Here is a 24699-nt window from a genome sequence, read left to right as displayed (position 1 = left end):
TGAATATACTCTAGCCTGCTCAGAGATTTAGCTGGAAGGCCAGAGAACAAGGCATTACAGTAATCTAACCTAGTTGTAATGAAGGCAAGCCTTTCTGTGTCTGCAAAAAGAGAGAAAAGGTCGAGCAACGTTTCTCAGATGGCAAAAAGCAGTTTTAGAGATGTATTTTTTATGTGCTTCAAATGTTAACTGAGGATCAAAAATTACACCAAGATTCTGCATTTGTGAAGTGGGAATTACCATGCTGGAGTCAACAATCAAACTAATCTGCTCGGCCTTACGAGTAGCCGCCACTGTACCAATCAGTTTTGGAGCCGTTCAGCTAGGAACTTATTCTGCATCCATATAGATCTCTGCTAGACAACTACACAAAGCTATTAATGAGCAATGGACATCAGGACTAGTGCTGATGTAAATCTATGTATCATCCGTATCATTATTTCCTGATGATCTGCCAAAGTGGAAGCATGTAAATGTTAAATAAAATTGGACCCAACACTGAACCCTGAGGAACTCCCTGTCGAACAGGCACGGTATCAGATTTGTAATTACCCAAGCTTACAAACTGGGCACGATTCGTTAAATTAGACCGAAACCGCAATTTCAAATTATGAAATGCGTTAGGTGAGAAAGTAAAAAAATCATACTGGATCATAAGACGACTCTCATATAACTAGCCTACTGACTTCTGGGTTCTTTAAAGCATCATTATATGCATCAAACTAGTTCTTTCTTCTTTGTGGTACTATAAATGGCATGGCAGTCGGGTGAAAACACTTTTTTAGGCAACTGGAACCTTTATGTAAAGTGCATTACAAATGTATAGTGGTTATTAAATGATACCTAACTTAATTGGGTCGCAGTCAAATAAAGGGAACTCTGGAAAGTGTCAAGTGTCAACTTGTTTTCTTTTTTTTCCCTGAAACTTCTCACTTCTGCTTTTGACAACATCAGCGGCCTGAAGTTTTTGTACATGTGGTGAGTCTCTCGGATTCAGAAATAGCTTCTCTGGTCAGCGTTCATGTTTAGGCGATTCTTCAGGCAATGCTTTTTTAGTGTCACGCTTATCACGTTAAGCACAGCGGCAGACCTCGAGTTCCCATCAGTCCATTCTGAGCAAAAAAACCCACCTGTGCATTCAGAGTTAAGGTAACAAGCAACGTTTCACCTTTATGCTACTATAAGCTTAAATACGATATAACACTGAAGAAATATATGCCAATTTTAAATTACATTCAACATACAGATTGTAAACAAATAAAAAATAGATGATCAGTAGGTTATGACAACATATGTTTTCACATAGCTTTAACTCATCAAAATAAGTTAAGTAATTTCTTATTTTTTACAAGTTATAGCCTACAAGATTCAAGTCATTTTTTAAAGTCTGTTGATTGGAATTTAAGTTGAAATGACAAACATCCAAGTTGATTGTACTTAATTTAATGCAGAAACATTTTTTTATGGTGTTTTTGTGCAAAATAATCATTCTTGTCATGCAAATGGGCCCATTTGAGCAAAAATGTTTTTGCATTCTAGCAAGTTAATAGTCATTTAATAAGAAATACTAGCTTTAGAAAAATAGAGATAAAAAGTCCTTTGTTGCTGATAGTTTTTAATGTTTTTTTTATAATTACATTGCATTCATATACAGTATGCATTCACACACACACAAGCAAAATATGGGAAACTTCGACCATATTCTGGATTACCAGTGTTGACAAACAACACTAACTTCATATAAATGTTAAGAACTGTTAAAATACACACATTTTTTTTTAAAATTATTTAAATAATAATAATATTTTTGTCCTTAATTTCGCTCATGCTGATGCACGCATATAGACTTTTATTATTAGTGCTTCACACCTGCTGCATGCACTGGATAACAAAACTTGGATGGCATATATTGGCAAGCGTGTTGCTTTCAAAGGAAAAAAAATAAGTGTAGGACGAGTAAGTTGCGGTATGGCTTCTTCTTAGACGAATAAATCCAAATAAAAAGTCCGTTGTTGCATGAAATGTGTTTAATCTGGGGATTTAAAGTGGATCACATGCTCTGACTGAACAACAGCGGCACGAGAGCACGCGCATTCCACAGCAGCCTCTCTCGCGCATCGTTTGTTTTGCGCCTGAAGAAAACAGCGAGAAAGTAGCAAGAAAAATTTGAAAAACATCACTTTTTGATGGACTATCGGGGTTTGTTTGTGAAGTGAATCGGACATTTATCCACTGTCGGACATGACGCATTCCTATAGTCAGCGTTCTCTCGTGGTGCTCGCGTTTTTAGGGATTTTATCCGCAATAATGTCCGTGTTATCCGTCATTTTGATTTGCCAGCTCCAAACGCAACAGGTTGTTCTAAAAGATTCGCCTACTTTCGTGTCGAGAGAGATCACAGAGGTGTTATTGCCCGTTTCTACGGTCCTCTCAGCCTTGTCTCTGACACTCAACTTGAGCTCAGTTGTTGTGTGTTTGCTTCACAGCTATTTCGCTACTGAAATATGCCGAGGAGAACCAGATACACAAAGGTAATGGAGAAATTTACTTGTGTAGTTACTTAATATGCGAGTTACAGAATGCCAAGCGAGGGACATTTATTTGAAAGAACGATAGTACAAGCTCACTTTTCAAGCAAAACAATGCCCCCCAAAAAGAGCTTGTTTACGTCTAAAATGACAATAGAGTAATACTCTACACAAAAAGCATTTGCAAATGAAAATCATTTGTGGTTTAAACTTTAGTGGAACACTTCCATAGTACATGTGATGAAAAACACCTGAGTGAACTTGAGGTGAATTTACTTTATACATCTACTAAAAATCACATTGAAAGTCATTGAAATTACTCAGGAAAGCGAAGTTAGTTCAACTTATTTGTGGATCAAGTGTCCAAACACTTTTGGGCCATTGTAGTCAAACATAATTGCCATTTACTGGACCTTTGTATTTCATATTGAGCTCCAGAACCCTTTTCCAAGATAAACCAGGTTTGAACATTTTAAATGACTTCTAATTCAAAGTATAGAGCAGCATGAATGGTTGCTTTATGTATTCTAGCAGGTTACTGATATCTGTCTATTTGTTTTGCAAATTGAGGCCCTGCTACTAGTCCACTCAACTAGAAGTGATCTATTTTGTTTTTTGCTTATATTCCAAGGGCTGACTGGTTTTTATCGGATAGCAGGGCTGTCCGGCATGTGAACATTGGGCTGTTTTGCCTTGGAATTTCAGTTTACTTAGCTGGTAAGTGGACATGAAAAACCACAGGAAAGTCAGACATGAGTTATACTAAAAACTTTAATTATTAGATTCAGAATACACGCATTTACAGAAATTAGTTAGAACAAGTAGAATTATAGTGCAAAACATAAAACCCCAAAGCAGCTTATAAATATACGCCGATCCTTACATCTTTTATACAAAAAGATGATGTCTTCTTTTTCGTCTCTTTAGTATGGAAGCCCATTTCCACCTAAGAGTAAATAAAATGTGACTTTGCATTTCACAATGTGACTTTGTTTCATATTTAAACTCAGAACTTTTTTGTTTTTAACTCAGAGGTGTAAATGGCCTTTCATACTTTAGAGTAGCAATCATCCTCAATATGACGTGGTGGCGCCAACTGAATATGGCATATGGTTTCATCCAGTTCTTCATCAGTGATCAAGTTTATATCCCAGAGCTGTGCTTTTCTCCTCCATCCTTTAGCATGCCAGAATCCAAAGCTCTTTTCCTGTAAAGCAAAACCAATACATTAGTGTATATTCATCATTCAGAAGTCATAGTATGGAGTGATTTGAAATTAATATTTCCTCTTTTTTTTTTTTTCACAGCCATGTCTATTTACATGATATTGGTGTTTGAGGTCGAGAGCGGCATAGCCAGTGTGTGTGTGCTCTCCTCTGGTGTTCTCGTTCTGCTACTTATTGTTATTCACTCCCTAATACGGGCCGCACATACAGCCAAATCCTTCCGCAGTGAACATACCCACACCATGTACCACAACTACCCTGAAAACAGCCCAGGAATCCGTACTTCGAACCTAAGCATTACGGAAAAGCCAATGAGGCAACACAGCTTAGCCAACCTGCACAGACATTACATCAACCCCGCTCACATCGATCCTAAATCGCTGTACTCGCCATCCAACGGGCCTCACGTTCACTCTAGCGATAAGGACGGCTACAGCGGCGGTGGGAGTGGACAGACACATCGGACCTTTTCAACAGAGTCTGGCCTCTTTCACACTCAGACAAAACCCTGGAACGGCGTCAACAGCGAGATGAGATCTGTAATAGCTCGCAAAGCCACGGTCAAGGATTCAACTTTAGTATGAAAAGTATCACATCCACTTTTGTGTCAAGATGCGCACTATATATATACATATATAGTGTCTATACATTATTGTCTTAGAAGGCGGCCAAATTATGTATGTGACATATAAAGCAAAATATGTAAAAAACAGGCTTTATTTTTTGTGCACCTAATATATTAGAAATCACACTAACAGATTTTAAAATAATATTGTAAAATTACTACTGAAATACTTGAGAATTTGTGAAGCTGTAATTGGATAATGAATGTTTTCTTTTACTTTCGCTTAAAATACAATTGTTTATTCAATGCGCTACAGTAAATATGATTTGCTATAGAAAAATTAAGATGCAATGACAAATTACATATACCACATAATAAATTAAATATGTGGGAGAAGCTGCTTTGAATTGGTATTTAAAATGTGTCATAATAAATTTGAAATACAATGAAAATGTGTCTGATCTTTTAACCACCAAATTACTACTAACACTGATGTAGAAAGACACAAAAATGAAGCAACTAACCTTGGAGAAAGATTTCCATGAGTCAAGGTGGTGTGACCGAAGTGTGTGTGGGTGTATCGTTTGGATTAATATCAGGTTTCACAGCACTGAAGCCACATGCATGTTTAAAAACAGAAAAAGTGAGCAACTTAAAAATGTGAAGCAATCAAGCAAAGAAAAATGAAAGCATGAAAATGTCACATTTACATTTAACAAATGATATATAAAACTACAAAAAAAGGGAAAACAATAATAGTGAATGCGTTGAATTGCAATGGCTTGAAATGGATAGTGACTACAACCTCCGTCCCTGCGAGCTGCTCATCTGTTCCTTCAGTGAAATGGCTTGGCGCAGAAGACCATCTATGTTCTTGAAATAGAGGCTACTGTTTGTCATGCTTTTAACCGCACTGAAAGGAAAACAGCCATGAAGTAAGTACATAATATGAATAATCAATTTGTCGGTTTATGTAATGGAAATCTTACCTGCATGCATATTCAACAGTGTAGATTGCTCCCTGACTCTGCTCCTCCCAGCTCTGCATGTCTGTCTACAAATTCATAATTCATTACAACACTAAAGACAGCTTAGGACGTACATGTGTTTAAGTGTTTTTTATACATTTTATTTATAATATACTTTTCTCATACCCAAAGCTCTACAAGTATAAATACTTTGTAACAGCAATTTGTAAGTAATCTAAATATCAATGAAACGCACCTTGTGTTGCACGAGCTCTGGTAGGGACCTCCTGACGTGCTCCTGTAACCTATAAAGCGCTATAGACGGTTCATTGGCCAACACATACATACTCTCTGTGAATTTATCAGTCACTGTAGAAGAAATAAAAAAAACAAGGCATCAGCATCTCTTCAATAGGTTCATAACAAATCAGATATTGACGACAAACACATAAAAGGCGTCTAATACGCTCTGTTATGTAAATTAAAAGTTATGAAACATGAATCAACATGCACACGAATTCTGAATCTAGCCAGGATACCTCTTTTTACTTTTAATTGCATTTCTTGATCCTCCATTTTTATTATCAATGTATGACATGAATTTCCTTCTGTGTTATCCCTACGATTGTGCTCCCAAAACATCATCCGTAGTAACACCAGCCCAATAACGAGTTCCTAGCCACTAGTTCGAATCTTCTGAATTGACTCACCAAATTGATTCATTCACTGAATCCTTCAGTTGCCCTTTCTGCAGATTACAACATTTACGAAGGAGTCAATGAACGATTCGTTAAAAATGCCGCGTCGTTCGTGACTGAAATAAGTCTTATTTTAGTAGTTTTTCAACCAAGCATCATAAGCGTTCCCCCACAAAATACAAAAAGATTTGTTTTATTTCTGTGCAGCTGCTGGGCTGACTATTATAAGCTCTTGAAAAAGACAGCAAGCAAACAAACATATGTTTCAATAATGTTCTTAAGCTATTTTAATAGTGGGTTATTATAAGTCACTGTACACATCCATAATCATTCCAGCCTAATAACGAATAAGCTCAGAATCAAAACTCATACGCAGTGAAGGGGGCGTATTGATTCTATTGATCCAACCAATGAAATGCTTTTCCCCAGTCCGCACTCGAATGCTATTGGCTCCAGCTGTAGTCAGTCTTTGAATGCAGGAAAGCAAGTCACGCGCTTAAAAGAGTCAGTGAATGAAAGTGAACTAGAACGATTCTTTAAAGATTCGTTCAAAACCACAGAATCGTTCACGAAAACCACTTCCAGCTCTAATTGTTTAGAAGGATGCGATTAAGTTAACAGCCAAAAAGTACAATATATATAATGAGAAAAGTACTTAAAACGATGTGATTCATTAGTGTGCGGTTTGTATTGAGCTCAATGCACATGCAAGTCTCCTATTTCAGTTTCACTTTTGCAAACGAATCAGGAAACAAAAGCAGCATATGTGATATTACAAGCCTGTGAAGTTTAAGATCAAAGTATTTGCTCATAAAGTGTAAGGAATCGAAGGTAAGATACTCCTAAGACACATTTTATTATTTCATATTAGTATTAAAAAATATAGGCTACATAGTAATTTGTGCTAACAATGTTTATTTTCTAAATTGCGCACATTTAAAGCAGGTGTAATGATCAGTGATTATGGAAAACAGACTTGACGAGAACCACTCGACCACTCTGACGAATAAACAGCGTGGGAATGAGGTCACAGTCCGACCGGCCACTTTAGATAGTGAGTCTTTCACCTCCTTCCAAATGCACGAAATGCAGCCTTTTTGAACATAATTGTGAGTTTTAATTATGCCTTGTAGATCTCTCAATTCATCAGCTGGCAGCCCATGGAGAGATTTCACAACTGGAGATACATTTATCCAAAGGTACCCATAAATAAACAACATAATTTATAGGTATCCAAGGCTTGCTGAAATAAATGAACAACATATGTATGGGTAATCTTGCAGACAGCTCTCTGCTTAACCGTCAAGATGAGCGAGGTTTCACACCACTAATGTGGGCTTCTGCATTTGGAGAGATAATGGTGGTAGAGTTCCTCCTTCAGAAGGTGAGAAAGACACTTTTTTTTTTTAGCCACTGAGACTGGACAATATATTATTATATGATATTATATTACTATATGATATTATTTTACATTAGGGAGCAGATCCGAGAACACTAGCTCGGGAACGAGAAAGTGCCCTGTCTTTGGCCAGCGCAGGAGGATTTGCAGATATTGTTAATATTCTCCTACAACATGACATTGAGATTGATTCCTATGACTGGGTATGAGCAATTAAAAATTTTTTTATACAATTTTACACAAACATTAATTACTGTAGAAAATGCACATCTCATAATCATGCTCTCAATTTCAAACACAGAATGGTGGGACCCCTCTTCTCTATGCAGTTCGTGGTAATCACATTAAATGTGTTGAAGCTCTCCTAAGTAAGTCTTTTCAAAATATTCACACATTTTGTTTTATTATTTGTGATGACTAACTGAAGTAAGTTTGTGTTTAGGATGTGGGGCAGATATCACGTTCGAAGCAGACTCTGGATACAGTCCTGTTGCCCTTGCTGTTGCATTGGGCCATAAAAAAGGCAAGTAATTCCTTACAGTATACTGTTATGCAAATAATCCATCTTATTTTATTAATTAATAACTAACTACTTTACCAACTCATTTGCAGTGCAAAAAATTCTTGAAGATCACATTTTGAAGCTGTTTCGGGGACCAGTTTCAGTGTCGGAGAACACATGAAGCAAAGGACAGCTCTTCGAAGACTTTACAATAATCCTGCATAGCTTTATTTTGACATGAAAGAAAGAACAATCTGTTTTTCTACTTTTTTTAATTAAAAAACACTTTTACAAACATGCAGTTCATGTGTGTTGACCTCAAAAGGCATGTGAATAATGTGTAGAACCTCTGTAGAAATGAGATGTGATCAAAAGTAACATCAGTTTATGCTTTCCCTGTGAGTAGGTGGGAATAAACTCCACATCCAGAGGTGAAAACAGGGGGGAAAAGCTGGTTGGCATTCCCGCCTCTTCATACTTCCTGTCCTTTTCTCAAAACATTACAAAACCTTTTCCCCCAGGATATCCAATGTGTAAACAATTATTCTTCCAAAAAAGTCAACACTGTTTTCAAACACTATTTTCAGCCTCTGCACCAAAGGGGGATCTTGAATGGGAAAACTGTGGGTGAAGAATCAAGGACTTGATAGGCTTGGGATAAAATGAAGAGACAGGCAATTTGGCCATTGGCCCGGAATGGAGAGAAAACAAAAGGTGTAGAAGGCACCGGAAATGTCCACCAATTCTGGTGGAGTTTAAATGATAGTCAATCTGAGAGAATATGGTGGTTAAATGCATTTATAAGTGGAAGCAAAAAAAAAAAAGTAAGGTGCTGAAGAATAATATTGCACCACATTGAAGGATATTTGTAGACAGTTGTTGTCCTCTGGATAGAAGTCTAAAATATGTTCAAGGTCCTCTTCTTTGGCAGAACCTGTAGAAGAGAAAGCATTTTAATGGCTCTTACTGATATGAACAACTGTATTAGGCCTATTTGTGTGGCTTTATCTTTAGTATACTCGTAATAGAGCACAACAGTGACACTTTTTAAGTGATGTTGTAGGTTTCTTCGTAGGCGTTTAACAAAAATGTAAGTACTGTGACAAATTTTACTTCCATAATCTTGCACATTCAGGGTGAGAATATTTGAGAACTATTACCAACAAAATACAGTATGTGACTTTTTGAAATGCAAGCAAAAATCACAAGCAAGAGTGCTATGTTTCCGGAAAAAAATTCATATATGTATAAAAAAAAGGGTATTATAAAGTAATGTTTTTTCCATGTGAATGTAGCAAAGTTTATCAAGGAATCAGTGATTCAATGACTCACATATAAAGGCTGTCACTTGTTACTAGACTGAAACAGCATATTTGAACGAATATGTACAACCGGTCACCCACATCACAAACAAAAAATGATCCAATCAATTTTCTTGCTAAAATTTCTCTTGTTTTTTCATTTATTTATTATTATTAATTGCAAAATATGATTACGACAAAATGACAGAAACAGTACATTTTCAGAACAGAACCATATAAAATCCAAGACAGTGACAGACCAAGGACACATTTTTTCTTGTCCGAGAAGCCAGTTTACTAGGATATACGTCACAATAGGGAAGAAAAGACGATCGTTTCCGTTTTATTAACATGTAGTACATTTTCGATTATACAAAATAAAACAAAAATAGCATAGAAAATACAAAATAAGTTAATAAAAAAATATTTGCAAAGGTCTATTGGACTTCGGTAGTTATAAACACTATTCTTCAAAACAACGTCAATCACAGGAAACTGCATAAGCCTAGTATGGGCTACCATTGCTTAACAACAGGCTCGGAGCGCATGGTAGTGTTACCACTAAAAGCTGTTGTTTGTGTTGACTGACCTTTTAATTTACAAGATTTTCCTGAAAACCCTCCTTGGAACTGCAGTATGAGCTCTGATACTTTCACAGGCTGTGGAAACTCGAAGGCAACCCACTGAGATTCACCCTTTAAAAAAATAGGTAAAACGGCTTAAAAGGATGAGACAACCACAATTGTTAAGCAACACGAAACGTCGCATCATCTCGGCAAGATCACCTGGTCAGAATTCCAGCACGTCTCCTCATTGGAATCAAACATGAACTTCTTCCCGAACTGTTTGACATCTCTGTTTAGCACAGAACTCACCCTGTGTGACAGAAACCTCATTTACATTGTTCCTACTGCGTAATGCAAATGCGTTTTACAAAAATGATACAGGCCTAGTTCATATTCATATTAATATGAAACACCCACGTTTTTACCTGCTCTGTGTGTTGTTACAAATCAATGACTCTGCCATCTTCAAATCGACCTTTCAACTGTGGGCAAAAGAGAAGACATGCGCAATTTCACGACAGTGAGGGCAGTGTGTAATTCACTTCTCTGCCGCTAGATGTCAGTGTCGCTCCTCAAATTGATAGGCACGGAGAGTCATATTTTTGGCCTCAGCTCCGCTTGAACAGTCCAGAACTGGATGTAAATACTGTGCATCTAACCAAACTCGATCGTATTTTTGTGCAGAATCATTTGTTAAGGCAGAAGCAGCCACTTAGGCAGATTCCAACATGGACAGGTTGCCTTGGAAATTATGAGCAAAGCAAGGTAATGGATAATATGAGTTTATGCAGTTCATGGTAATATAAATTAATTTCAGTTTTTAATCCTTAAGGACAGCTTTTGATTGTCTGTAAACTCTGGAACCTGAAGCAAAACCACATTAGAGCTACATAAACTGGAGTGGGAAGATAATTTTAGACTTGTTTATTAATATTTTTTAAGGTGACACACGTCCTGTGTATTTTTGAGTGTGACTTGACAGAGCACCACATTTCATGTCACAATCTGCTCTCTTGTCTTATTTGCATCAGTAACAGCTTTAATCTAAAACTGTGTTAGGCTATTTTTGGAATAAATGTTTTCTTGCTGTACAGAGAAGCAAGATCAGAGAAAGAGAGGGATTGACAAGATTATAAATAAACTTTCCAGCTTCAGTTTGTTTTATTGGTCTGAAGGTTTACAATCTATGGGCCGATTAAACAGATGAGAGGGCGAACACTTTAAAACCTCAAGATCACAATCAATTTTCAGCCTGATTTTTAACAAAACCACACTTCTAACTGTACTTAAAGGGATAGTTCACCCAACAATGAAAATTCTGTCATCATTTACTCACCCTCAAGTTGTTTCAAACCTGTATGAATTTCTTTTTTCTGCTGAACACAAAAGAAGATATTTTGAAAAATGTCGGTAACCAAACAGTTGATGGACCCCATTGACTTCCATAGTAGGAAAAAAAAAATACTATGGAAGTCAATGGGGTCCATCAACTGTTTGGTTACAGACATTTTTCAAAATATCTTCTTTTGTGTTCAGCAGAAAAAAGAAATTCATACAGGTTTGAAACAACTTGAGGGTGAGTAAATGACAGTAGCACCTCAATGCAGTACACGAGATCCGGGGGGCGGAGTTGGATCCAGATATAAGGGGTGGAGATTGGTAGGTTTAGGGGTGGGTTTAGGGATTAAGGGGTGGAGATGGGTAGGTTTAGGGGTGGGTTTAGGGATTAAGGGGTGGAGATGGGTAGGTTTAGGGGTGGGTTTAGGGATTAAGGGGTGGAGATGGGTAGGTTTAGCGGTGGGTTTAGGGATCAGGGGGTGGAGATGGGTAGGTTTAGGTATATGTAAGGTGGGAGGAGTTGGATCTGGATCCGACTCCACCCCGTGGATTTCATGTTCTGCAGTGAGGACCATCTCGTAAATGATGACAGAATTTTCATTTTTAGGTGAACTATCCCTTTAATACAAGGAACAATTGAACTCTGGAATTCTTAGACAATACAAATCTTTGCTATACACAGTAGGCCTATGTTATACAATATCTGTAAAATGGCTTGCTAAGCTCCGCTTTAGTTACTGATCAATCCTTACTTAGCAACTGTTGCCATGTGCCATGTTATAGACAAGCTTTTTCTCTTTTCCAGTTTATGTTAATGGTCAATCTGTGTGTTTAGCACATTTTAAGTTGAATTTTACAGAAATTACCTCCCCCACCCCCTGTAAATTAATCTGTGCTTCAGCCCTCATTTCCAAATAAATATCCTACATTTGTTTCAAGGAAAATTAATGATAACAATTTAATTTAATTCTGGTCAAAGTAGACTTCAGGCATTGATTCAGGTCAACGTAGAGGCCAAAGTAGCTAAAGAGATCACAGTACAGTCAAATGATTGTATTATATTGTATTATTATACATTTTTGAGTTCTGTTAACTTATTGGGGTATACAGTGTATTAAATGCATTGTATAAATGTTAGGAACTGTTCTTTTTAACTTAAAGTCGTCACTTGTAAACGCGTTCATGTTTAGCGTCTCTCTTTTCAGTCAACTGCCTTGATTCTGATTTGCAGTCTCTGCAGTTTTGAATCATGCTACTGCTTCATTTAACAATTTCTTTCAAGACAAAATGGCAAATTGAAATGCTTGCAATGTCACACTTCATTCCAGCTCACGTACGAGTAATATCCATTAAATTTTTACTACTTTATGAGCACACAAGGAACTCTTATTCTTTCTAATGGGATTTTTAAAAATCTTGTCTTGAGTTAGCAGCGTAGCTAAGTGTTTTGTGTGTGTGTGTGTGTGTGTTTGTACAGGTCATTAGTGATGGACGCTTACGAAACACCCTTTGTGAAGCTTTGAAACCTTTGTGAATCATTTGTTTCAAACCAGTGATTTGGAGCACGCATCAAGTCAAGGTATTTCAGTAAACGAGGCTTCGTTTCATCATAACTGTTTTGAAATTTGTCGAGATTTCAATGGTTTGAAAATTTAACCCATAAACCTGTGTCTGTATGGTTTTTACCTGATCTCAGAATCAAATGTAAAAATTTGTAGACATTTAATGACACATTTGTATGATAAAAAGGAAGAGTTGTAGTTAAAAGTCTCTGATTGGTCTGATTAACCAAGTTCTCCATAAAATTAACAAAACAAGCTCTACAACAAGACACTCCAATTTAATAGTATTTGATCATTTGTTATTGCATTTAATAGATCACACCTTCAATAAAACATTTGAAATTGGTTTGTAAAAGGCACTTCATTGAAAATCAACGGAAACCAAAAAAATATTTGGGGTTTCAAGCACTGGATTGGTCAGTAAAACATTTAAGGCGGGGCTTAGTTCTGTTTGATAATATTGCAATAAATTACAGCCATTTTACAGTGAAATTCAATTTGTGCAATATGTTAAGCAAACATCTGTTATATTGCTGTTGATTTTCAATCATGGTTCTGAGTTGAAAATCACCACTCAAAGAATGATATATAGATGGCATTTTCTTTTTGCATGCCGTAGGTTGAAACGATATTCACAGCCAATCAATTATTCCGAATGCCATTTGATGTCCCATAAGGCACTCTGTGCTTTAATAAGCTGAAAATGGCTCCAAATAGAAGACACATCTGTTTGCTCTGGAGCAATTAGCGATATGTCTGAGCCGTTCCATGGTTTTTGGCAAGTCTCGTATACTTGTTCCCGGCACCAGAATTTTCTGCTTCAATATTAGCTCGACTCATAATTAAACCCTTTAGGAGCGAAGCATTTGCACAATATGCTCGGCCGCTTCCGTTAGAAAGTGCAGTAGCTCGTGCTTTATTCCCTTACAACTGCAAGCAAAAGATTTTGATTATTGTCTCTTTTCCAGTACATTGTTTTAGAGAGGCTGGCAGTCATTATTCACGGTGAACATGTGTGCTACTGCCAGCACTAAATTAGAAGAAAGATGGATGGACGCAGAAAAGAAGATTGATGACAAGGAAATATTCAGTATGTGCTCTAATCACTGTTTGTTAAATAGAAAGCTTTCAGTTGCTAATGGATGGTTTAGTCTTTGTAATGGTGATGTTATAGGGAAATCAGCTTTGAAATGTGCTTGTCAACTTTAGGTATTTGCCTAGGCGCATATTTGCCATAATTCAAATGGTGAAAGCTGTTTTCTTCCCATTGGATAGAAAAATCTCAAGCCAGATCTTGGTAACACAAGCAATGCGATTAATTGGAGGGATTTTAAAAAGAAGATTCTGCCAATTAACAGCATTTGCTGCAAAATGTTGATTACTACAAACAAAATTATTACGATTTGTCCCTAGTCTTCTTTATAAAAAGCAAAAATCAAGGTTACGGTAAGGCATGCAAATTTTTCAGCATTCAAAAGAAGAAATATGAAGCTTATAATTTTTAAACATGCACTTGCATTAATTCCTCTGTTGAAATGTGTATTATTTGAGCCGTAAAGTGGTTCAAATCATAATTTGCATTATAGTGCATAAAGGGTTATGGTGTTTTAACGGCTACAAATTTGTAAAATTGGCTATAACTTTACATAAGTTTTACATAAGTAGATGTCGCCTTGGCTACGGTTTCGTTCCAATGAACTGCAGTAGCCAAGGCGACATCTAGTGTATATATCTATACCCGCCCGCGCCCTCAGATCATTTGGACGCAGCTGTGTACAAGAGGTAACAACGATATAAATACTGTTCGTTTTCTCACACAAACCGCTCGTTTCGTGTCTTAGGCCATCAATGTGTACTTACGATGGGGAATTGTTTAATTTGGACTCTGTGCATGCTCTTTGAGACAGTGACCATAGACCTGCATTATTTGACTGACAGACAAGAACGGTTTGACCTAAAAATATCAAAATTGAAACTACTGCGGAAAAAAAGACACCTACATCTTGGATGCCCTTGAGGTAAGCTAAAACATACCAAAATTTTATTTCAAAGTGAACTATCCCTTTAAGTTATCTCACATGTGCAATAGATTACTGGAGCAATGTCAGCTTCATCTCTGTAGAATAACTGCAGGGCTTACTATCACCTTTTGGCAAATGACAGACCTCAGCAGCACTGTCCTGTTGTCAAGCCATTGCACTTTGTCATGGTACATTGTGAACAGAGCAGTAAATCCCCTTGGCTATTGGTTCTACTGTAAAAACGGCCTGCATCAGCAGGGTTTGTGAAGTGTGCCCTTTTTGGTTTAAATACTCCACTGGTGCTCGACCTAAATCGCCTAAGGGCTAGAAGAAGAAGAACCTGCAATATTGAACATTTTACACTTCTCCATTTGGGACTAGTGTCAGGTTACTGCTGTGGTTTGAGCTGTTACAAAACACAGTGAGCTGTCTACCTAGACAGCATTTTAATGCCCTGTCCCAGACGAAAGATGACCAATCGTGGCTATTTCTGTGGTCGTTGCTCCTAAACGGTGGTCCAGCGTGGTACAGTGAGAGAGATTCAAAGATAGACGTTGTCACTGTCTTGCGTCCAAAGATAACCTGCAATCATTTTCTGACAGTGTCAGAACTTTAGCATGATCATCTCACAGTGTTTTTGCTGCTACAACCTATGTCTACTGACTAGCCAATAAAAACGCAACATGAAATGGCGTATTGATCAAAACTTAAAACTACTTACCTCAAGCTAAATTTGCCAGATTGGCATGCCAAGTCGGCCTCTTTTCCCTAGCCACCACCTTGTCCATATTATCCTCTAATGCTTTGTCTTCTTTTTTTCAGCACACATAAAAACCACAATTGCCAAAATTCGATTCATCGCTTTATTTGTTTACCATGTTTTATCCTTCTATAATAACTTGCGTCGTGGCAGTAGTACAGTCTACTTGCATGTTGCACCCAAGTTTATTAGATCCATGTCGTACAGTGTGATTCGATATTCACAGCCAATCAATTATTCCGAATGCCATTTGATGTCCCACTCTGTGCTTTAATAAGCTGAAAATGGCTCCAAATAGAAGACACATCTGTTTGCTCTGGAGCAATTGTATCACAGTAATGATTTTATAGGATTGCCAAAATCGCACTCTGTAGCAGGCATAAGACATCATCACCATGCTCCTCCTGATGCAAAGACAAAATAAAAAAAATTATAATATAATTTATTCAATTTAGTATTGAAAACTAGTGATTATAATGGCTAAATCCTATTAGAAAAATAGACCATCAACTGATATTCATCTGCTATGCATTTTGAGTATTGAGGTGCATTCACACCATGTCGGAATTATCATAATTATGTTTACGTCCCCGTAGGACTCGTAATGACAACTTGTAAACTCAGAATTTTCTGAGAGCTCATAGTATCATGTGAATGCTGTACCACCTGACCACATTTAGATGTTGATAATATTGCCATAGAAACGCATAATTCCGAGTCCGAGAACGTGAACAGCTCTGAGAACATCATGTTTCGTCATAATTCTTAATTACGATATACAACATCATAATTACGATAATCAAGACATGGTGTGAACGCAGCATTGTGTCATCAGCTTAACAGCAACATGCAAACAGTTGTAAATAAAACAAAGAAACAAGATTTTACAAGAAAATACTATTTCAAAATTTCTCGTTTAATTTAATGTTACTTGCCATTTCTTCGTAATTATTTATGAATTTTACTAGCAATTTCTGAGTGAAATTTGTTTCAAAGACATTTCATTTCAGCTTCCAATTGTGTTAGAGTCCTGGCTTGGGGCCGTTTACATGACACCGTTTTCAAAACTTTTTATGCGTTTTGGCTGTTCATTTACAGGACAGCAGCGTTTTGGGGGCCTGAAAACGCTAACTTTTGAAAATGGGTTTCAAATTGCAAGTTTTTGAAAACGATACTGTTATCGTCTCAGCGTAAACTACAAAAATGCACATTTGTAAAAACGGTGACGTCATGCGCATGTGTATTACGTGTTCAGTCTATAGGCGCATGGTGTTTCTTTACAAAGTAACATCGCCATCTACTGGCCTGGCATGAATAATACAGCATTTGTAGTCCTTTTTTGTGGATCCGTGTGAATGGGGATCATTTTGACAGCATTGTCGTCTGTGCGCGTTTAACAAAAAGGAAAACCTTTTCCGTTTTTAGTACATCATTGCCACGTAAACGTACCCTTAGAAGACAGTTGCCTACCTAGGATGTGGACAGCAGCACAGCTCACTGGGCTTTGGAACAGAAGCCTTCCATGCCACAGATTCCTCATGCCTTTAGTTGTTTTAGCATTCATGGAAGGACATAAGAGGTCATTTGTTGGCATGGTGATTCAATTTGCCTGTTGTTAAACTCTTGGTCTGTGCATGAGAGTAAGTAATGTGTTGCAGATCAAATGAAAAATAAACATCTAGAGTGCAAATTAAATTACTATGAGTGCCATTTCAATGCACTGTTTAAAGCATCATCAAGGCTGTTTTAGTCAAAAAACCCTTTCCAGATAAAAGACAAATCATTTGCCGAACGCACTAAATTTTCACAAGGTCATGTTGTTATATGAACAAATTGACCAATGTGTTCTTTTTGAAGGTCCTTCTGTGCGCTTTTCAGGCCGCGAGTTGTATTCGATTTCTAGTTTCCCCAGTGCATTTTCTTTCCCAATGACTTGAATGAAAACAGCTGCCTCACACAGTCGCCTACATCCGTGAGAAACAAAGGTGTGAATGCTTGCTAGTTTCGCACGGGCTTTATGCCTTTTACTTGAACTTTAGATTAACCTTGCAAATAGCTTTTACTGCTATTATCACAGAATAACACCTTGAATTAGGATGATTCCATCTCATTAACTGAGACGTACACCAACCGACAGCAGTGAACATCTGGGCGGCTCAACATGAAATGTTTGTGGAGGACTGGTTGAGAACCAGATAATATCGTACCATGCAAAGAGTCCACCTCTAATAGGGAGCCACTGGAGCATTTTGAGTCTGTGTATATTTGTAGGGGTTCAGAGAGCTGGTGGTCTCGAAGTCCAACAGCTGCCAAAAAGGACTTTGTCATGACTGGGTCAATTCAGTTGCTGCTAGTTCAATTCAAGCTCCAATATTGTCCAATCCAATTGATTTAGATTCTCAATGGCGCCAATTTCACCTAATAAGTGATCCAATTTCCATGCAAACTCCATTCAAACTCTTTCACTTTATATCCAATTTCTTCAGCTCATCCCCACATAATACATCTACGCTCTCATTGCAGACTCCTCAAATGAGAATAATGAACCTTCCAGACACTTGGACCTGGTCTGCGAATATATTTCGCTTGGCTTTGGGAAACCAGACAATGCAAGTGTTTCTAGTGAGTCAGCCCTAGTGATTAAGAACTACTGCTTTGTGGAAACCCTGTGATATCGTTGTCCATTGCAGTGCAATATCTCATGTTTACATGTGTGCTAATAAACACGTTTGAAGAGGATTTTTACTTTAAGGCTATCTTGAGGGACCCCAATGGAACCATACCTTTTTGTTACATTGGGTTTAACATTGGCTGAAATAATGACTTTTTGTTCCACAGTCTTCCCTCTTATAATCAACAAAATAAATTAAAGTTGGCATGAAATGGAAATGAAACCTTTCTATTTTCTAAATGCATTAGGGACGCACCGATATGAACATTTTGGCCAATACCGATAACCGATAATTCTTTATAGTTGAAAGCCGATAACCGATATATTGGCCGATAAATCTAAATCCAAATTTTTATATAATTTTTGAGATCCTGATTACAAAAACAAATGTCTCACCATTAAAAACCATATCCCAATCACACAATTATAATGATGATGTTCTCAATGTTATTTTATGTAGCCTATATGACAGACTTGCGCTGCACGTTGCACTTAACTGTATTTTTCTTTTTTGAAGTGATTCCAATCGTATTTCAAGCCATTCAAAACCATCACGGTGAACAGTGCACATCTGAAGTGTCTCCGCTGAAGGAAATAATCCATTATTTATCAGCTTTAATATATCGGCCATGCTTTCTTATCAGGCCGATAACGATAACATTAAAAATGATCATATATCGGCCGATTCTCGCTATGGTGGCCAATAGGCTATAATGTGCATCCCTAAAATGCATGTTATTGATCTTGTTGTGAACGATTCATCCATGCATGTTTCATTTTTATTTATTTATTGATTTTATAAATGATCAAAATGTCAACTTGATCTCTGTTGAAATGAGTTTACTCTCTGGTGACGTATGCCGGACTTCTCCGTTTCATCGGCATAATCGCCACCCCTTTCTTACAATCTACTGCAAGCTCGCATTCAGATCAGCCTCCATCCAATCGATTGAATGTATTGAACTAGACCATGGCCTACTTTTTTTCTCGATAATCTGTTTCACTCGGATGTAGCCTACGTCACAATATGGAAGACTAGATCTGTTGCTGCTGCCATTACATTGCGAATTTAACCATAGAATGGCTTAAATCGCTCTTTCCTCTATTATATGCAGTTGAAGTTAAATGGTTTAATTCATCTGATCTCTGATACCATGTCACTGTTAACCCAGCCATTTAACATAGCACTGGCATTTCGGTGGGGAGTCATCGGATCAGTGGTTTAGAAATGTCACTGGATGGAATACTCTGTATGACAGAAGAGGAAATTATTTGTAAGTCTATTCCTTATTCTCAGAGTCATTCTGAGTCACGCTGAGCAATTTACTGGCACTAGGACGGTAACCCTTTTGTTGAACCAAAGACCAGAAGAATGTCTCAGTCGTTCTTGGTAGCTTAGCAACATGCTGAACATCTTTCAAGTCTTCAGATACAGATATGTAAACATCGTTTTTTCAGATGAATTTACATAACGCACAGACATAAATCCTGATGTTGACACATAATTAGCTTGTCTGAGTGCTTCTCGTATGTTAAAACTGAAGGGAAAACACTTTGAGAGCAGTTGGAAATGTTTGCTTAACATTTTAGATAAATTTGAAGGTTTCAGCATTCTGGAGAAAGATTTGTTGTACTAGGTGTGGAATCCAATCTCATCTTTAAAGAATCCCCTGCAAAAAACACAAATCAAATTATGAAAAGCAGTGTTTATATGAAATAAATAAGTGCTGACTTAAATTACCTTTGAAACCAATACCAAATCAAACAGAATTGTGGCCTTGTTACTGTAAACATATTTTCAAGTCAAATAATTCAGACTGAATATTAATAGGATTACGGCGCGACAATCCATGGCCCACAATTCTGATGGCTTGGAACTGGATTAAGGCGAGAAATTGGATTTGCCCTTATATACTGTATATAACCACTATCCTTACGACTTCTCGGCAGCACGACTTTTGGAGCAGGATTTGGAGACAAACTAACTGACTCAGCGGCATTTCATGGGAACGCAGTTATTGTTTGTGGATCAGATTAAGGTGTGTAATAGAACTCAAGGATCCCAAAGTCACAAAAAGTTATTCTCACCAATGAAGGAACATTCAAGAGCTTTTCTGGCAACAAAGAAGTTGATTGGTTATAAGAAGGTCCAGACTTCATTTCTTTGCTACAACAAATATCTGGCCTCGACCAATTAAGACTGTGGTGAAGTGAATTATTTGTTGTGTGGTAAATACATCTTATCTTGTTTTGGAAAGAATGGAAAGCCCATAATATTCCATCGAGGTTGATATCTTTTAAATCCTTTCCCCATCATTGAGTGTAGTGAAACTCGTGTCTTTATCTTGAGTGGCCAGACACACATTCAGACATCATGTATTACACCTGATTGTTATCTTGTTGGGATCTTCGTGAAACTACTTTGTTACAGTGAACAGAATGCTTGACTGTCGAAGGTAAGAAGCTGTGCATGCCCTTGAAAGTTTGGGATCTAGTGGCATGAAAAAATAGGCTCTAATGCTCATTCAGGATCATCAGAACATTGACAGGAACTGTATAAACATGCTGCTAAACATCTTCCTGAAAGCAAGGAAGTCATACGGGTTTGGGACGAAATGAGAGTGAGTAAACTGAATTTTCATTTCTGGGTAAACTGTTCCTTTAAAGATAGGTGAGGTGAGCTTTAATCTTTTGATGGGTTTTATGAGCAACCACAGCTGTTCTGTGATCCAGAAAGTCGCAAACAGCTTCTCTAGGCTTATCAGATTCCAGTTTGCATTTCTGAAAAATCATAACACACTGTAGCGTCTCTCTTCTTTCGATACACATCGCCACTTATAGTTATGAACGCTTTGAAACTCTCTCCAGTGCTTTGGATCATGTTTATTTTTTACATTCTTCCACTTTTGCAGATAACTTCTCATTCTCAAGGCGAATGCTCACAAGGATCCATAGACTCATTACTATGATAGAGGATCAGGGTTGAAAGCATTATTGTTCAGGGAAAGGGACAAATAAGTTTGACACGAGGCACACAGTTCTAACCGGCACACTCATTAAAACTTGAGACTCATTCTGTTGCCTTTGATATGATGAGTTGTCCTTCGGAGACGCAATTTAGGCCCCATACAAACCACCGAGATGCATAGCGTGTCTCTCTCACGCCATTAAAGACTAAACAAATCTCCCCTCGGGCCATGGGAACTTTTTTTTTTGCAGAGGGCTCCTTTGATTAGGAGTAAGCAAACTATAAGCATGACTAGCAAATCTGTGTCAGAAAGCCTCATCTGGTTTAAAACATCGACCGGGGATAGTACAAAGCAGTGTGCGTTCTGTTTTCTCAAAAGGGGGTTGATCATTAAATCAAAATACTCCCACGATCAGTTGTAAACTCTAGTCAGAAGAATAAGAACAATGAACAATCTCCAAAACACTGTAAAAAAATTCTAACCTCCCCAACTCAAAATTTTCTAGTGACTGGTCACATCTAAATTTTTCAAGTGGCCCAAGTGTAATTCTGTAAATTATAAAAATAAATTTACAGAATTTCACTTGGGCCAATTGAAAAATTTTGATGTGACCAGTCACTAGAAAATGTGGAGGTAAGACATTTTTTTACAGTGAACTTACAGACATTTTATGAAGATAAGTGTTAAACGAATGAGTTTGAGTAGTAGAGAGAAAGTTAGACTATTACCCTCGGCTTACAGACTGTTTTTTTTTTTTTTTTTTTAGTTTGTGTCATTGCTTAGACATTTAATTTTTTACTCTCTGTGTGGATTTTAGGAATGTCCTAATGGGTTGTGCAGGGACAATGCCAATTAGCTTACTGCTTTGTAGATGAAAGGGTGATTCAGATGAGCGGTCAGGTTAACAAAGCCGTCAAAATGAAAGAGGAAAAAGAGGGAACAATCGTGCTGTCACAGCTTTGAAAAGAGAATTGTCTTTGGGGGTTTTTTGGGCATGTGATGTGACAGATCTTATTGTTATAGTATCAAAAGCCCTGGAGTACCTCTCGAGTTCATGGGGATATATCCCCATCCTGAAACCTTCAAATTCCAGAAGGTATATATTGTAGGGATGCACGATATATCGACCACCATATCGATATTGGCCTATATATGTTCATTTTTAATGTTAGCGTTATCAGGCCAATAAAAATATTTGGCCAATATATTAAAGCCGATTAATAATTGGATTTAGAGATGCACCGATTGATCGGCTGGTGACCGGAATTGGCCGATTTTCACGTGATCGGCCGTGACCGGCGACCGGCCGGTCAGTCAGACAAATGTCGATTTTATGCCGGTCAAATGCACGCGGGCGCCGCATGATTAACATCGCGCAACATCAGCATCACACGTGCACACGCAACACACATATAGGAAAGGAAACCTCGTGAATTACGTCCGTACAGACCGCAAGCGCGTATTTTTTTCGGCGTGCATTCACAACGGGAGCAGGAGCAGCGCGTGAGCGTCAAGCAGGAGCGTCGCGAGCAGTGAAGCGCGTGTTTCGGCGCCGAGTCTATTTGTTGCACTGCTCACGCTCAATTAAAGGGAAAGCACACTTTTGATGGACAAAATATCCTAAATAGGGTTTCACAAAAAAAGTGCCCAAAATGCACAGAATTTGCGTCTTTTAACGAGAACTGGAGTAGGCTATGTCAGAAAAGAAAACGAAGACTAATATTTATAGAAAATGTACCCATTTAAACTTGTTTTATTATTCAGTTTGTACAAGTGATTGCAATAGGCCTGTGTGTGTGTGCTTTGAGAAATATCTTTATACTGCAAGGCTATATTTATTTTATTTTTTATTTATATATTATTTTATTGCCATTCCCTGTTTTCATACAGACTTTAGTTTGCTAAATACATGTATAAAAAATGATTGGATATTGAATGTGAAAAGGAAATGGTTCTTCCATAACACTGCACTTTAGATGTGTGTGAATTACCCACACCTGGAGTAATTTATATAGTTCTATTTTATAGCGTTTATCTGTTCAAAAAAATATGTACTATGCAAATTGTAAAATGTTCTATTACAGAAAAGATATAAAATAAATATTTGTGTGTGCTGTAAAGTGGTTAGAAAAAATTAAATCGGAATCGGCTAAAATCGGTATCGGCAGGTCAAACTTAATGAAAAATCGGAAATCGGAATCGGCCCAGAAAATTGTAATCGGTGCATCTCTAATTGGATTATTTCCTTCAGCTGAGACACTTCAGATGCGCTCTGTTTGCCATGATGGTTTTGAATTGCTTGAAATATGATTGAAATCACTTAAAAAAAGGAAAATACAGTTATGTATTACAGAGTCTGTCATACAGTATAAGCTACATACAATTATAATGAGAACATCATTTTAATTGTGTGGTTGGAACATGGATTTTAATGGTGAGACTTGTTTATGTAATCAGGATCTCAAAAATTATATTAAAACTTGGATTTAGATTTATCGGCCAATATATCTGTTATCGGCTTTCAAATGTAAAGAATTATCGGTTATCGGTATCGGCCAAAATGTTCATATCAGTGCATCCCAGGCTGCTCTATGTCTATACTAGCTTTGTATCTTGACCTTTTAGGGATAGTCCACCCCAACATAAGGGTTCTGTCATTATTTACTCAACAACCTCATGTAATTTCAGACCTTTATGATGTTTGTTCTTCCAGCCATAGAATGCCAGTGGAGAAGTTTCGAAGAATGTCTGAGCTGCTCTCTTCCATACAATGATTCTGACCTGGCTCCAAAAAGTGAAGTTCATATGACTTTCACACTATATTTGGAAGCCGTACGATAGTTTTGTGTGGCGAACAAACTGAAATTTAAGTTATTTACTAAATCTAGCTTGACAGCCATTGTCACCATTCACTTTCCTTTTATGAAGAAGAGCAGCTTGGAGAATTTGCTAGAAACCAATTCCATAAAGTCATATGTTTTGTAAAATACATAAGGGTGAGAAAATGCTGACAAAACTTTTATATTTAGGTTAACTATCCCTTTAAGACTGAAGAACATTGTGTGAAGTGGAAACAAGTTCAGTAGTCTTCTATGCACCTTAGAAATGTGTTTTTTAGTGAGATGAAAATAACAGCAAAATGCTTGAAAAATTCTGTGGGTTGCACTTAGAAACAACAACCACACCAATAAATCATCCAAAGAGTGTGTCTGAGAAAGCAAATGAAAACTGGATTTTTATATTTTTGCCAAAAAAACCCCAACATAATTCTAGGGTGTTGTAGGGTGACACAATTTTTAGCATGTTGCCACAGAGGTGTGCAAAGGCGTTGCGTTGAGATGGTTACACAAAAGGAGTATTTTATAAGACTTCGCTCTTGGAGACTGAAGCACTTGGGCTTTTTTCAGGCTGTTGTGCTTTGGCCAAGCATAACTGACAGAAGTGTTTCCACTGAGACAAGCAGCCTGAATTGCTATGGCCATCCCCCCGGCTTTCACAGTTTCTAGCCTTGCTGGCTTAATGGGCACTAGTGCTCTCACAGACGCTGCTTACCGAGTCCATTCCGCGTCTGAAAAGGACACAGTCGTGTAGAATCACAGAGTGTTTCCCATTAACACCTAGCTTT

The 24699-nt window shown here is 37.5% G+C and overlaps 5 protein-coding genes across 7 annotated transcripts in view; 3 read left to right on the top strand and 2 right to left on the bottom strand.

Annotated features, from left to right (window-relative positions):
* The first annotated feature begins 617 nt into the window (after nt 1–617).
* tmem221 (transmembrane protein 221) lies at nt 618–4500 on the top strand. Of its 2 annotated transcripts, XM_082137611.1 has the most exons (4): nt 618–1149; nt 2487–2531; nt 3160–3245; nt 3836–4500. In XM_082137611.1, exons 1-4 carry the CDS (start codon nt 1022–1024, stop codon nt 4336–4338), a joined length of 762 nt encoding a protein of 253 aa, XP_081993737.1. In that variant the 5' UTR covers nt 618–1021; the 3' UTR covers nt 4339–4500. The 2 variants fall into 2 exon arrangements, with proteins under 2 accessions (XP_081993737.1, XP_081993736.1); XM_082137610.1 differs by lacking the exon at nt 618–1149 and having other exon boundaries at nt 1204–2531.
* borcs8 (BLOC-1 related complex subunit 8) lies at nt 3282–5973 on the bottom strand. Of its 2 annotated transcripts, XM_082137613.1 has the most exons (6): nt 5827–5973; nt 5544–5656; nt 5309–5373; nt 5125–5232; nt 4844–4929; nt 3282–3735 (listed from the first exon to the last, which is right to left on the bottom strand). In XM_082137613.1, the coding sequence occupies exons 1-5, from the start codon at nt 5930–5932 to the stop codon at nt 4866–4868; spliced, it is 456 nt and encodes a 151-aa protein (XP_081993739.1). In that variant the 5' UTR covers nt 5933–5973; the 3' UTR covers nt 3282–3735; nt 4844–4865. The 2 variants fall into 2 exon arrangements, with proteins under 2 accessions (XP_081993739.1, XP_081993740.1); XM_082137614.1 differs by lacking the exon at nt 4844–4929.
* Nucleotides 5974–6521: 548 nt separating this feature from the next.
* Nucleotides 6522–8181, top strand: rfxank (regulatory factor X-associated ankyrin-containing protein). Its single transcript, XM_082137612.1, has 8 exons — nt 6522–6816; nt 6928–7039; nt 7119–7184; nt 7269–7369; nt 7462–7587; nt 7686–7752; nt 7827–7907; nt 7997–8181. Exons 2-8 carry the CDS (start codon nt 6949–6951, stop codon nt 8065–8067), a joined length of 603 nt encoding a protein of 200 aa, XP_081993738.1. The 5' UTR covers nt 6522–6816; nt 6928–6948; the 3' UTR covers nt 8068–8181.
* Nucleotides 8142–10256, bottom strand: nr2c2ap (nuclear receptor 2C2-associated protein). Its single transcript, XM_082137615.1, has 5 exons — nt 10179–10256; nt 9973–10063; nt 9777–9882; nt 8753–8820; nt 8142–8509 (listed from the first exon to the last, which is right to left on the bottom strand). Exons 1-5 carry the CDS (start codon nt 10214–10216, stop codon nt 8387–8389), a joined length of 426 nt encoding a protein of 141 aa, XP_081993741.1. The 5' UTR covers nt 10217–10256; the 3' UTR covers nt 8142–8386.
* Nucleotides 10257–20478: 10222 nt separating this feature from the next.
* Nucleotides 20479–24699, top strand: part of ncanb (neurocan b) — a 133086-nt gene continuing 128865 nt past the window's right edge. Inside the window, exon 1 of the mRNA XM_082138812.1 lies at nt 20479–20561. Coding sequence (XP_081994938.1) covers nt 20545–20561 — 17 coding nt within the window. The 5' untranslated portion in view covers nt 20479–20544. The remainder of the gene's footprint in view (nt 20562–24699) is intronic.

This window comes from Leuciscus leuciscus, assembly GCF_965113295.1.
Source record: "Leuciscus leuciscus genome assembly, chromosome: 15".
NCBI classification, from domain to species: Eukaryota; Metazoa; Chordata; class Actinopteri; order Cypriniformes; family Leuciscidae; genus Leuciscus; species Leuciscus leuciscus.
This window is presented reverse-complemented; position numbering and strand designations above follow the sequence as displayed.